Here is a 14,152-nt window from a genome sequence, read left to right as displayed (position 1 = left end):
TGGTTCAAAAGAAAATTCAGAAAAATTTAAAATTTTGTTACGGTTTAATCTAGAAAAATCATTTGGAAACAAAAGTTTAAATAATAACTTAATTTTGTTTGCCGTCACTAATTTAATTGACGTTTGAATCACATTTATTTCCTTTAAAAACATTTTAGATGCACGATAAATACAATACTATATCATAATGTTATATATAAAAAAAATATATAAACATAAGAAATACAAGCTAACTCTTAATAATGTTCTATTCCATTATTCAAAATAAAATATTTAAATTACTACTCATATCTAATATTACTAAAATATTCAATCATAACATTGAGAAAAAAAATTAGAGAGAAATAAAATATATCTACAGTCAATCCTTTCCATTTGCCTTTGACATTCATCAATATCGTTGAAGAAGAAAAAAAAATATATCACTTTTTTTTTTTTTTTTTTTCGTGCACTTAAATCGTAGCAATTCATGAATATTCATGATTAAAATTCGCGCACATTCTCTTTTGTTTTCCCTTTTTTAGAAAACAATTCTTGTAAGAGACTAATTCATTTTTGAACCAAAGTGAAATTTCTTTTTGAACACTAATGAACATCAGAACTCGATGGATGGGCACTGTAGGGTCATCGGATGGGATACTTTCTCTGGTTTCAGGGGACAGCATTTCAGGCGCGACGAGGTACCAGTAGTACGGGTGGAAAATCGCCATCCTTCCTTCCTTCAACGTTTTTTTTCACTGCCGATTTTTTTCTCCTCCGGGGGTGATGGAAAATTTCAACTTAGCAGTCAGCCAGACTACTTTACGCTTAGTTTTTGCGAGATAAAAATGGGTAAACTTCCTCCGCAAGTATTATCCTGGCGTCTTGTAATAACAGGGCTCCAACCCTGTTATTAGTGTTGTATTTAGCTTGAAATAATTGCAGTCATAAGCCATCAGACGTTCTAAACAGGTTTATTAAATGTAGGCTGATATTGCTACAGTTGACGTCCAAGCACCCTACGGGAGGGGAATGGACAAGACTCAGGACAATTCCGGCACAGCTTATCAGGATCACATTATGATGAAAAGGACACGCAAAACTATGCGTTCTTAGGTTTTATACCAACATAGATTTTAGGTAAAAAGGCACACTGTCGTACATTCCTTGTAACCTTACGCATTAAGGAAAATCATTTCTGCTTCCTTATATGGAAGTGAACGAGGGAACGATTCTAAAAATAACTCTTCCCTTGAAATATAAATCTATTTATATTTCAATGGTATGTTTTCAGCCTTGAATTCCCAAAATAGAAACTCTCTACGCTTATTCTTTAACAAAGACATTTTATGAAAACGAAAGAGATTTAATTCTTTTATTAATACAAAAGTATTTAATTTTTGTATTACATATATATATATATATATATATATATATATATATGTATATATATACATATTTAAAGCATCTGATAGTTCTTTTGTTTTCGTTGTTGCAATCTGAATGCTCATTGAATTATTTTAAATCTCTTTTGGCATCAGGGGTTAATAACTTACAAGGGGCGTGAAAGAAATGATTGGATAATATTTGACAATACTCATATTCCATATATGCCTAATAATGTATAGATTTTTATTAAATCATTTAAAATCATTAGCATAAGGGATGTTGCATTTGACAGTTACATCAGTAAGTTCTGAAGCATGTGGAAAATGCTTTACAGAACTCATTTTTAGGAATTGTTACCCGATCTTGTTATAATGCAGTTCATTGCAGGGCTTACTTAAATTTATTATGAAATCTGTTAACTTGATATTATTTGAAGGATTGTGAGATTTTTTAATGATTTTTTTTATGAAAGGGTTACCTTTATAACTGATTTTATATAAAAGAATGGGTATTATGTGAAAAGAAAATGCATATATATGTCCAGCATTATTTATAGAACGTCTTAAAAAATTATTTGGTCAAACACAGCTGAAAAAAAGGCAGTAGCTTAATTGTAAAATTTCTAAAATGAAGTGGATATGATGGATTGTCTCCGTAGTTAACAATTTTTTTCTTTGCATTCCTTTGAATTTTTTTTACACTGCTTTGAAAGTTGGCTTTTTCTTTAAAAAAGTGTCTAATTATTAAGTAGCATCTAGCGGGCAATTTCTGAAAATTTTGGATCAGTTGCCTTTGTTTGAAAGGAAAGGGTTTTTGTTAAAGAAAGAGTGTTGAATTTTTAAGAGTATTCCTACTTATCTTGAAGCAGAGCAAACATTGAAGTCGCAGAGAGTCGTGTATACCTTTAAAATCAAATCCAGTACGTCTAAAATTGTAATTTTCATATTTTTTTGGAAAATCATCATAATACCCTTGCATACCCCAGATTTGAACGTCGTATACTCTTTTTCGCGCAACATACTGTTCCATTTTTCAAATCGATGCAGTATTACGTAATTTTGATCCGCTGATGTTCTAAATAGCATCTGACGCAAAAAAAAAAGAAAGGCGCATGGTCACTGCAAGGAGAAAAATTTCTGGTAAATTATCGTACTGTATAGTAATGAAACTTCTGATTAAAAAAACATAATTCTGGTTAATAAAACTAAAGTATACTGTATTTAAATCTTTCATCTAGTAATTTTTCAGTTCATATGATAACGGTTTACTGGAAATTTTGCTTTTAAAAATTGTAGTTCTTATAACTACATAATTAGTAAAAAATACAATACTGAAAAGCAAATTTAATCGAATAAATGGTTTTTATGCCATCCTAAAAGGTATCTTGATAAAATTACCAAATTTTACCACATTTACCAAATTTTATTCTAGTTAATTCTTCCAAAATCATAAACAAAGCGCTTCCGTAAAAATTACAGAGATTTTTGACTTTCCCATAAAGTTAATTAGTAATTTTGTTATATTTTCATAGTTTGGACCATACCTTTTTTTCGCCATGTAATATTCCTCAAGAAATAATGCCACTTGGCAAGTGTTTTCAAAATTTCTTTTAATATATTCTACAATTAAGCTTTGTGGCTTTATTTAACTGGAAACTATTTCGTAAAATGTTATAATAATTAGATATTATGTTATGATATTCGGCAGTAGGAAATTGTCACGAACCTGAGGAGGATAAGGAGAGCTATCCTTCGACTATCACAAATGACGTCATTATTGACGGTTGTTTGGATAATAGACTGAACTCTAATTAAGCTATATAATGTGATGGATAAGGATTCTGGTTAAATCAGTTAATGCCTTGTCGAATTATTGATTTTCTGATAATATCTCATAAGTCTTATAACTTAAAATTAGGCTTTTGACAGTCAAAAGCTTTTGGTTAAACCTAAACTACCGACAATGCTGTAAAAAATTCCGACGACTGTAAAAAATTCCGGATCAAATTATATTAAATACCGGCACTTTGGGTACATCATCCGTAAAATACATTTTTACCGTAAAATATTATACCGTTAATTTGATCTGGAATTTTTTGCAATTTAGAATTAGGTCTATTGTTTGTATTTTATTAAGTAAAATAATGTAAACACATGATCGAAAACATATCATATAAAACTATTGCACATTTTAAAACTCTGTAATTGATAATAACGTTTTTTTTGTTCAATAACGGTTGAGCAAAATACAATATTCATCTCATTATTACAATGAAACAATGAAGCAGACTTCTAAATAGTGCAGTGCTTTTTAAAATGATGCACGCAATAACTCCATGTTTAGTATATACTGAGATGTGTACACGTTTGGAGATATAATATCTCAGCAGTATGAATGTTATATGTTTGAATAAAGAATTGAAAATAGTAATATTTTAAAATCAAACCATCAAGATCTTATTTAGAAGTTGGAAAAAATTGACTCCTGATTAGCAATAAAAAAGTTCGAAAGTAAAACGTAAAAAGTTCTACTTTTAAGGTACGGCTAATAAAAAAAATTAAATGTAGCGAGAGAAAATGAAATTAATTTTAAATATTTTCTTTTTGAAACTATATTTGGTCATAAATGTTTTCTACAATATAGTCTTTCTCAAGAATATTTCTTAGCTTTTATGCATTTACATTATTACTAGAGGAAGGGGGCAATTTAGCTGCAACCAATATACTAAGCCATATGGTGCGAAGTTTTACAATTGTAGTAGTGCATTCAGAAGCAATATTCCTGTAGTAAAACGTGAAACTAAACCCAAGGTTCTAGGAATTATTTAGTGAGACATTGAACAAAGTTCTAAGTTCGAAGGAAAACTAATGTTTAGGTGAAATATTCAACTAAGTTTAAAGTTTTTGTTCAGACATATTTACGGTGAGATGCTGAACCAAGTTTCAGGTTTTACTTTATACCTATTTCAAATTGAAAAAGTTAAGGCTTTTAAGGATTATAGCAATGTGTATGGCATTGTGTAAAAAAATCACCTTTGCTAATTTATCTGATACCCACCAATATGAAGTTGGTTGGGATTCAAGCCGTCACTGAGGATTGAACCCCAGCCTTTCAGTGACAACTCAGTACCCTCACTAAGCCATCGCGACTTGATTCTTGCGCAAACACCTAATTGTGTTCCTATGGTTGCAAGATCAGAACTTAAATGCACAAATAATTCTTGATCTCGTTTTATTATTAATGCATAATTTTACTCGTAGTACTTTAAATTTCAAACTTTTTGTATATCATATTTTAAATTTTAGACCTTGTATTTACATTTTTTATGTTTTAAACACCGCTTTCCATTTTACTCAACACTTTTTAAATGTTGCTCGGCTGGTTGTTTTACACTGGTATGATATTGATTTTAACTGTTAATTATTTAACTTTTAAATTATTTTAATTTTTATACACAATTAGCTTTTACCTTTGATTTTGTATACCACTTTTTTTGGTATTCGTCAAAACACGCTTTTGAATATTGATTTGCAAACATTTTAAAATTTTAAATGAATTTTATAATATTCACGTCCCTTTTGGACAAATATATTTCAATGATTTTAATCTTAGGGTATATTTTATCTATTCTTGTTATTTTATCAATTTTGTCTTTTTACATCTTTATCCTATCTTTTATACACAAATAATTTTATACCTTGAAATTTTATGCATGTTAATGGCTTTGTACAGTCGATTTCTTTTTTTTAACATAATGTTTTAAAATTGTAATGCTTTTACAATTTCCATTTTTACTGATTTTACAAATTTTATGTCCTTTTGGACAGGCTTGTACTAATGTGTACTTTTACCTTGTGTGCAATTCTTAACTATTTTTTTTTACCCAGCAACTAGCTCTAGCTCTCAATTCGATCCTATTGATACCTTTATTCAAGTGTAGTATCTAATAGGTAAAAATGGGTTCATGATGTTAGATATTTTTCGTTACTATAAGGGTCTGTTGGCCTGAACGTAACAACACCAAACACGACCAATATTGTTTTAGTTTATTTTTATGTTAAATTTTTGAACGATGTGTTAAATTATAAGGGTCCGTTAACCTTCTTTCTGATGTATTTCAATGTTTTCGAGGCTTGTTGCCATCGCTGTTCATGTAAAATTTTTAACATTTTATTTCTATATACTTGGTGTCAAATTAAAAAATTGATGTTCCATTGTATTCGGCGAATGGGCCTATAGGCCTAGGCCGCTGTAAAATTTTCCATTAATGCATAGCAATTAATGAATGCTATTTTTAATTAAAATTAAAAACGATTAAAAATTTTAAAAAATTGAACACTTTAATCACAATTGCGGGCTATAACATGGTTGCAGTTACATCAAGTAGGGATGAATCAAAGACTGTATAATAGGAACACGGGTTATATGGGCTAATAGGTTATACGGGTTATATTCATTGGTTGAACTGTTGAACCCACCATTCTGGTGCTTAAATTACATCCATACGTTAAACCAACCTAACTGTGAAATCACTTCAAGAATACTTAAAGGCATTTTTAATAAACTGGTGTAAGAAATTAAGAAAATTTGCAGACTTGGTCAATTATTTCTAGAACTACCGGACCAATTTTAATGAAATTTGATATGTACGTACATTAATACAACACAAAATAAATAACCCTTCAACAATTGTAATACGCAAGCATGATCGAGCGTAACGCTCTTTGGAGTTGGAGGGTATGAAATTACCACATTACAATTCAGGCCAATCGCCCCAGGCAATGGTAAACTGTCTTATTTCAAGTATGAAATCACGCTGCAAGGCATGAGGAAGACATAAGAGGGAACCATACCTCCTATTTAATCCATTTTTAATTATTCCGCAACTGCTGTTTCATACCTTCCGACTTCAACGAGTGTTACGAATGATCATGAGTGTGTATTACAATTGTTGAACGGTTATTTGTTTTGTATTGTATTAATGTATGTACATATTAAATTTCATTAAAATCGGTAAGGTAGTTCTAGAGCAGGGGATGCCAAACTTTTTTGATCATCGACCCCTACATAATTTTTCGAAATCACCATCGACCCCCATAAAAGTAATTTTCTGTTAATTAAAATAAAACTGTATTAGATACTGTGTTTGCACATTTATTTTATGATTTTGAACATTTATTAAAGTAATAGTACATAGTGTAACAATAGTTTTATGAAATATATATTAATGTTGAAATATAAATACCTTAATATTTATGAAATAATAAGTAACTATAAGTAAGTAGAAATAATAAGTAAAGTAACTACGGATTTATTGCTTCTTAATCAATGACATGGGTGTGCCTGGTGTTTTTTTCTGCAAGGTTCGTTATATTGGGTTCAAAATTGGTAAATTTTAATCTTAAATCCCCTCGAAACTCCGCATTTAATTTATTTCTGTTCTTAGTTAAGATTGAATTTACGTGACTGAAACCGGCTTCAACCATATAGGAACTTGGAAATGCTATCATAAATGGCTGAGCTATTTCGTAAAGCCTTACATATTTTTGCATTATATTTATATTTGTCCAAAATTTGCTTATTGTTAAATTTTTAAAAAGCGTCGTTGCTTCAAATCCCCATAATAATTCAGCAAGCTCATCTTGCAGGTTAATGTCCACGTTTTCAATTTGAGCAGAAAATGGCACAATTACCCATTCAGGGATGTCAATGTTTTCCAAATAAAAAAAACGCTGTTTAAAATCGTCGCTCAATTTTTGAAGATTACCTGTATATACGAGTATTTCCAAGTCTTCTTCTTTTATTTCCAATTGTCACATATCTGAAAAATACTGATAATCCTTCGACCAATCGACCCTTCCAGTTCGGATCGACCCCCTGGCTCAGATCGACCCCCGCTTATATTAAATAGACCCCTGGGGGTCTATATAGACCACTTTGGCGACCTCTGTTCTAGAGATATTCGACAAAGTCTGCAAATTCTCTTAATTTCCTTCACGAGTGTATAAGGTAATTTTAAAAAGGTATTCGACTATCCCACTTACAGTATTTCGAAGATTTCCTTAAATATTCTGATGAAAATCTGAAAGTATTTGGCCCACTTATGAAACTTTTGATTGTCTACAGATTTTGTTTTGTGGATAAATTACAAGTTAAAACATTGGATCTCTGAAAATTTCATGTAAAATAAAAGTTTAAAAAGCAAACTTAACAACTGAGCTTGAAAATTATACAGCCCAACATTAAAAAAAAAATCATGCCCGAGGTATGAAAAAATTCTGATTAAGCATGCATTCTTTACCTTTACATGCCATGACAGAGATACCTTAAAATACCGATTAAATACTACCTGAAATTTTGATTATACTGGTTAAACGAATAACGCTGGGGAACAAATTTTTCGTTTCATTTATACAAATACCTGATCTTGTCTAATTCAAGTGTTGGGATTTCAAAAATGAAAATAGTTTTGTTCCTAAAGAAACAGATTTTTTAAAAAGTGGTATTTTTAGCATATGTTTCGTTGAATTGCAGTAGTTTAAAAACTTTATATATAACAGGGGGTCGCGTAATTGTTGCTAAAAATTCCAGGAGAGATAGTGCGCATCATCAAGAATAAAATTACATTACAATCCATACCCGGATTCCTATTATGACCAATTGAGAAGCAGACGTATGAACAATTCATAATAAGGTGACGCTCCTATTGGCGTATAACGACATTTCCGGGCATAGATTCATACGCAATTTTAATCCTGATACTGTGCTCTAACTCACCTAGAAGTTTGTCGCAACATTTATGCGACCACCTATTTAATACAACGTTTTTAAACTTGTACATTTCGGCAAAAAACTATACTAAAATTGTCATTCAAAGGGGAAAAATCTGTAGCTCTGGAGGAGAAACTGATTGCAGATTTTAAATCAGTGACGTAGTAATTTCTAAGTTTCGTTAAAAAATCTCATTTAACAGAAAGAAAAAAAATTTTCCCTATGTAATTCATGTAAAATTTTGATGTTAGACGAAGTTTCTTTTTTCTTCTCCTTTTATTTTCCAAATTATTCCTACTTCGATTAAAAAAAGGTTTTTCCAGGCAGCCGCACACAAAAAATATTATATATAAAAGTTGAAAGCAAAAGCGAGAGCGATATTTTTTTTAATTAACTTAACATCTGTTTCATATCTTCAAAGAGATCTGAAAATATCAGAACCGGGAATTTCAATGACCAAATATCTTCAAAAAACCAGATGATGTATTAAAAAAAAAAAAAAAAAAAAAAAGGTTTTCAGAATATCTTAAGTTTTCGGAAGAAAATGGCTTTTTCTGAAGAAAATCTTAAAATAATTTTTAGAGGTGTAGTTTAGAACCTTTTTTATAATGAACATATTTGCATTATATGTCATATTTATGATCAAAATAAACAATAATTCAAAACAAATATGAATCGAATAAACAAAAAATTTATTTAAATTATAAATATCACATACACTTCTCATTAACAATGCTTAATAAAATATTTAAAAATAAGGAACAATTGCATCTGAGAGTTGAAAACAATAAAACAAAAAACAATTTGAAAAAGTGAATTAGTGATATGCACAGATCTCATATTCTTTTCTCTAATTTCTTCTTTTGGTGATTATTATTTTAGAGTAATTACACACATACATAATTCGAAAATCGTGTTTCAAATGTAACAAAAAAATATAACGAAATCAATCGCAACAATCAGCATTTGCTTCAATTTGTGTTCTTGGCTGCTTGATTCTGGAAAAGAAAATATACAAATGTAAATTTTAATGACAAAACTTATTATATATTTTCCAGAGTTAATTTGCATTTATAAGAGGGATTAATGTTTAGAATTTGTTATTAGGAATTTTATTATAATGAAGGATTTCAATTAAACCTTAAACCTTTGACGCACAATTTTTACTAAACATATGTTTATTACCGTGTACTTTGTATTAATTTAGATGAAAATAAGTGAAAATATTTCCTTTAGCATTTTAATAATGTATGGCTATGAAATACAACAAGAAAAACCGGTGTTTTTTTCATCTGTGTTAATGGTAAAATCTTCCAAACATGACTCACTTCCAAACTATAATTTCTCAAATTTGCAATTATATAGACCTAAAATAAAATTATTTATCATTGAAATGTCCTTAATTTACAAGATCTATTATGGATATTTTTTAAAATATGAATGGCAGGAAAATTTAAACGCAATTTTTTTGGATTTTATATTTTACAACCAATTTCACCGATCATAGATTTTCTTAATAACTATTAAGATTGCTTTTTTACAATTAAAAAATACCAAGATATGGTTCTGCTTGTTATAAAAAAAGATATATTAGAGGGGCACCGGTGTTCCATCTGCGTGGAAAGTTTAAATAACAGATAATTATTTCATTTTCAATATTTATATGAATCGTTCTCCTCCCATAAGAGCCGTGGTTCAAATCGCAACAAGCTGGCATATACGAAATTTGCTTTCGGCTCATAGCGGTTAATTGTCGGTATGCACCTGGTTAAATATCCCTTTTGGTTGATGGGTCATGGGTCGGAATCTCCTTGCAATCTGGTTAAACGTTTGAGGTTTTCTAGGTTTTCTTCTCCCTGTGACACAAATGAGGGTTAGTAATGCTAGATTATCCAATAATTGACCAGGATTTCTCTTGTCTTCTGAAGTAGGTTAAAAATTTTAAGGCTACGAAGTTGGACCTTGACAATCCTTAACTCAAAAATGGGTCGTCTATCCACATCTGGTTATGAAATGAAATAAATTCTTGCAGGGATTTTGGAACATCTTTTACAAGTCCTAGTAATATTTTCAACGAGCAGTTTATTTTTTACTAACAAAATATTTATTTTAATGTTACAAAAATTTAATTTCTCGTGCGATAATTTTTGTCTTTTGTTTATCATAAGGTAAATATTTTTTGTATATATAAACGTGCGAAAACTACCACCCTTCAAAACAGAAAAGTTGAAGTTCGGGTCGATTGTCTAACAAAAATTAAATTCCTTGTCTGTGGTTTGAGACATTTACTAACAGGCAGGAGTCATGGTTCTTTTTTATTGACGACAAATTTATTGGCATTGTTTGCGAGATTGGCTTTTCGTGTTTGGCGGAGAAAAAGTTTGTTAAAACGTGACGTCACGTTGACGTCATAACTGACTTTAATCAATACAGATTCGGTTTGAAGTGCTAAAAAATTCAACTTGTTCCCAACTTCTTTTGAATGAGACATTTATTCTATGAAAAGTTAACAAATCTTTTCACATTTAATTCTATCAGATTCTTTGATGTCTGAAGTAAAAAGTATAGATTTTCAAAAATATTCTTTAAAAGGTAAAAATTTGAAAATATATTTTGCAAGTTAAAAGATTATTATTATTTTTTTTATAATCTGTTTCACATCCAAAATCTACTTCTTATTTTACGGTCGAAAGGGTTTTACAAAATCTACTTCCTATTTTGAGGTTATGATTTGAATTTTGCACTCTTTCTGTTGTAAAATATTATGAACGAAAAGAATAAGGCAATGTATAGCTGACATTTTCAAGAAATTGAAAATGGAATAATACATGACTTAGCAATATATTTTCATTTTTGAGCAATATTTTTGGCATTTTCGAGTTATTTCCTGGTCGTGTAATTTCCCGTTTTGGTAAATAAAATTGGCCACCTAGATTATGTGATTTAAGAGTATGTAGCATTTTTATTGGTTTCTTTTTTTTTTGTTTTATAATGTCTAAAGGTTTTGTTAACAATACCATAACACCCCATTTTTTGAAATGGAAATTGAACGTTGTATCAATGAAATTCAACTAGTACATTTACAAAAAATATCGATAAAAAAATGTGACTATATAGTTTGTAATTGTAAGCAATATTTCGAACATATTTGCCCGACATGCTATTTCATATATTATCTGCCTTTTACTCTATAATTTCTGAATAATAAAACATACCTTTTTCTAATAAAATCCTAATATACTGTACATTAATTAATTAAGCATTAATTAATTTTTTTGTTCATACGGTTACGATTTACTGGAAATTTTGGTTATAAAAATTATAGTTCTTATTACCAAATACTTAGTAAAAAATGCAAAACTGAAAAACAAATTTAACCAAAAAAGTGATTTTAATGCCACTCTCTACGGCAGTGACTTTCAAAAGTTGTTCCAAAAATTAAGATAATTTTAACCAATAATAATAATATGTATATCTAATCAATCATCCATAATTTATTTAATATTTATTTTGTTTATATCAACTTTTTTATCTAAAATGTGAATGAAAAAAGTGGCAAAATTTAAAACATATATATTTTTTTTCATTGAATAAATTATGAGAAGAACATGCATGCATACAAACTTTATAAATATTTCTCATCGAGCTTCTCAATTCAAAATAAAATAACTGAATTCCAGAATAAAGAATTATGTTTTTCTTTCTAATAACTATTCTCATCCTTTATAAAAGTTCTTTTTTAAAAACCGTAATTCATCTTACTTCAATTCTTTTCAGCCTGTGCATACAGCAAGAAAAATTCATAACAATTTCCTTCTACATTTTAAATAGTTTCAAAATGATTAAAAGTCTTTTTTTTATTAGCATGTTCACAGATGCTTCACACACTTTTTCTAATAACAATGAAAGCTCCACCAAAAAAAGCTGGATCATTTAGGACTCCATAGCCGATAAAAATTGGGAACCGCTGCTCTAAGGCATCATGATAAAATTATCAAATTTTACGACATTCACCAAATTTTATGACATAGTACAAACCATATTTTATTTTTAATATAACAAAGTCATTACCAAAGCACTTCGGTAAGTAAAGTTTTTTGGTGTCCCTATAGGAACCTTATACGAGTCCCTATAGAAACACGATAAATTTTATCAAATTCTGGTAGTTTTGAGCATACTTTTTTTTCTCAGCATGGAAATTATTTAATTTACTTTTATTTTATTCGAAATACTTTCTTGAACAATTTTGAAATGTGGCTAATAATTATATTTCCCTAAGACCAAAAATTGCATTTACTAAATAGTTTTATGTATATAAATTAAATAAACATATTGAGTAATAAATGAGAAAAGTGGAAATAATTTTTCAGATAGACTATGCACTTTCTTGTGGTCAGTAAAGCACTCTACATTTTCAAAAAATGAAGCTATTTCTTAAAATTTCTGTATCTAGATTTTTAAAGATATTGCTGATAGTTAGTGCAGAACGGGACTGATTTACAGATGCGAAACGAAAGATATTTTTTTTAAAAATATGCTAGCGTCATATTTTCAGAATCATTCCTTTAAATACATAAAAAATATTTATTTTCATATTTAAACTTAATAATATAAACTATTTATTCTCATATTTAAACTTCCTATATTCATAAAATCGCTTTATAAATGTATTTCGCATTTAAATATATGAATAACCTTTTTATAATCTTCTTTTTAAAAGCCATCTTCTCACATTAATTAGTAATACACTGTAAAATGGATATGAAAATATCACAAAAATTTCTTCGATTTTGACGAAACAGTATATGCTCCGCTCAAAAATTTCGTCAAAGTGACGAAATAATTATTGGCACTTCTTCGAGGAAACGAATTTCGTCAAAGTTAAGGAATATTTCTTCTCTCTATGCTTTTTCCAAAAAAAAAAAAAAAAAAAAAAAAAAAAAAACATCGTTGTGCCTAATGTATCTAAATTATTTTAATAATCACGTTATCGTGGAGGGCATCGTATAGGTGACACAACACAACAAGAACTGATAGAAAAATTACTCCCATGTCAACAGGATACCGTAGGGAATTGTTTGAAACCCTTTTATTCGGTAAAATTCCGTATTTTTTAGTACTTTTTCATTTTTGTAATTTGTATTAATTGTGTAGTTATAAAAACTATAATTATGAGAATCAGAATTTCCAATAAACCCTTACAAATGAGCGGAAAAATTAACAAATGGTTAGTTTAAATATTGTATATTTTGTTTTTACTGACCAGAATTGTTTTTATTTTTTTATTTATTTAAAAAAGAGAAATGCCATTACCATACTGTACGGTAATTTTACCGGAAGGTTTTCTCCGAGTTGATTTTAAATTTGATATAAATTTCAACAATCAACAAAATTATATTAAAACATTCTGAGAAAATTTAGCCAGAAATTCGTGCTTTTCCTTCAGTTTTATTATAAGTGTCAAAAAATCTGTCCGCTATTTTCTTTCTGAAAACTCTAATAATGTTATTTCCATAACGTATCAGTATAAACTTGAAATCATGATAAATTACATTTCACTTCTTTACTTTAAATGAAATTTGTTTCCTTCGCTTTTTTTCAACATGTTCTGCAAAAGAAGTTATAGTTACTTCATTTTTTTTTCAAACGTTTATCTAAATTGTCTGTAACTATTCCCGTCTATAGCTTTCTGAAGCTAGATTACATCAGATTTAAAATGGCAACTGTTTTTATACCATAACGTCTGAAAATTCAAAATTATAATAATATGTTTGAATGTATAAAATTGAAATTCAAATATGAATGTCAAGGTTGAAATTTCTTTGTAATTTTATTCTTTTGTATTAAATATTTTATTTTTATGATTTTTTTCTTAATATTATAATTTGATTGAAAAACCTGAAACGAAAAAAAAGTTAATCATCTTCCCAGATAATTTTAAAAAAAATGTGTTTCACCCTTTTTCTATATTGCTACGAAATGTATTAAATAGCGACAAGTGTTGGTAATTTTT

At 28.8% G+C, this 14,152-nt stretch overlaps 1 protein-coding gene across 1 annotated transcript in view; it reads right to left on the bottom strand.

The window, feature by feature from the left end:
* Nucleotides 1–8,810: 8,810 nt before the first annotated feature.
* Nucleotides 8,811–14,152, bottom strand: part of LOC107453500 (uncharacterized) — a 91,194-nt gene continuing 85,852 nt past the window's right edge. The window contains exon 4 of the mRNA XM_016070359.4: nt 8,811–9,137. Coding sequence (XP_015925845.1) covers nt 9,111–9,137 — 27 coding nt within the window. The 3' untranslated portion in view covers nt 8,811–9,110. The remainder of the gene's footprint in view (nt 9,138–14,152) is intronic.

The sequence above is a fragment of the Parasteatoda tepidariorum genome, chromosome 12, assembly GCF_982258835.1.
Source record: "Parasteatoda tepidariorum strain Cologne lab strain chromosome 12, Ptep-v5.0, whole genome shotgun sequence".
Taxonomy (NCBI): Eukaryota; Metazoa; Arthropoda; class Arachnida; order Araneae; family Theridiidae; genus Parasteatoda; species Parasteatoda tepidariorum.
This window is presented reverse-complemented; position numbering and strand designations above follow the sequence as displayed.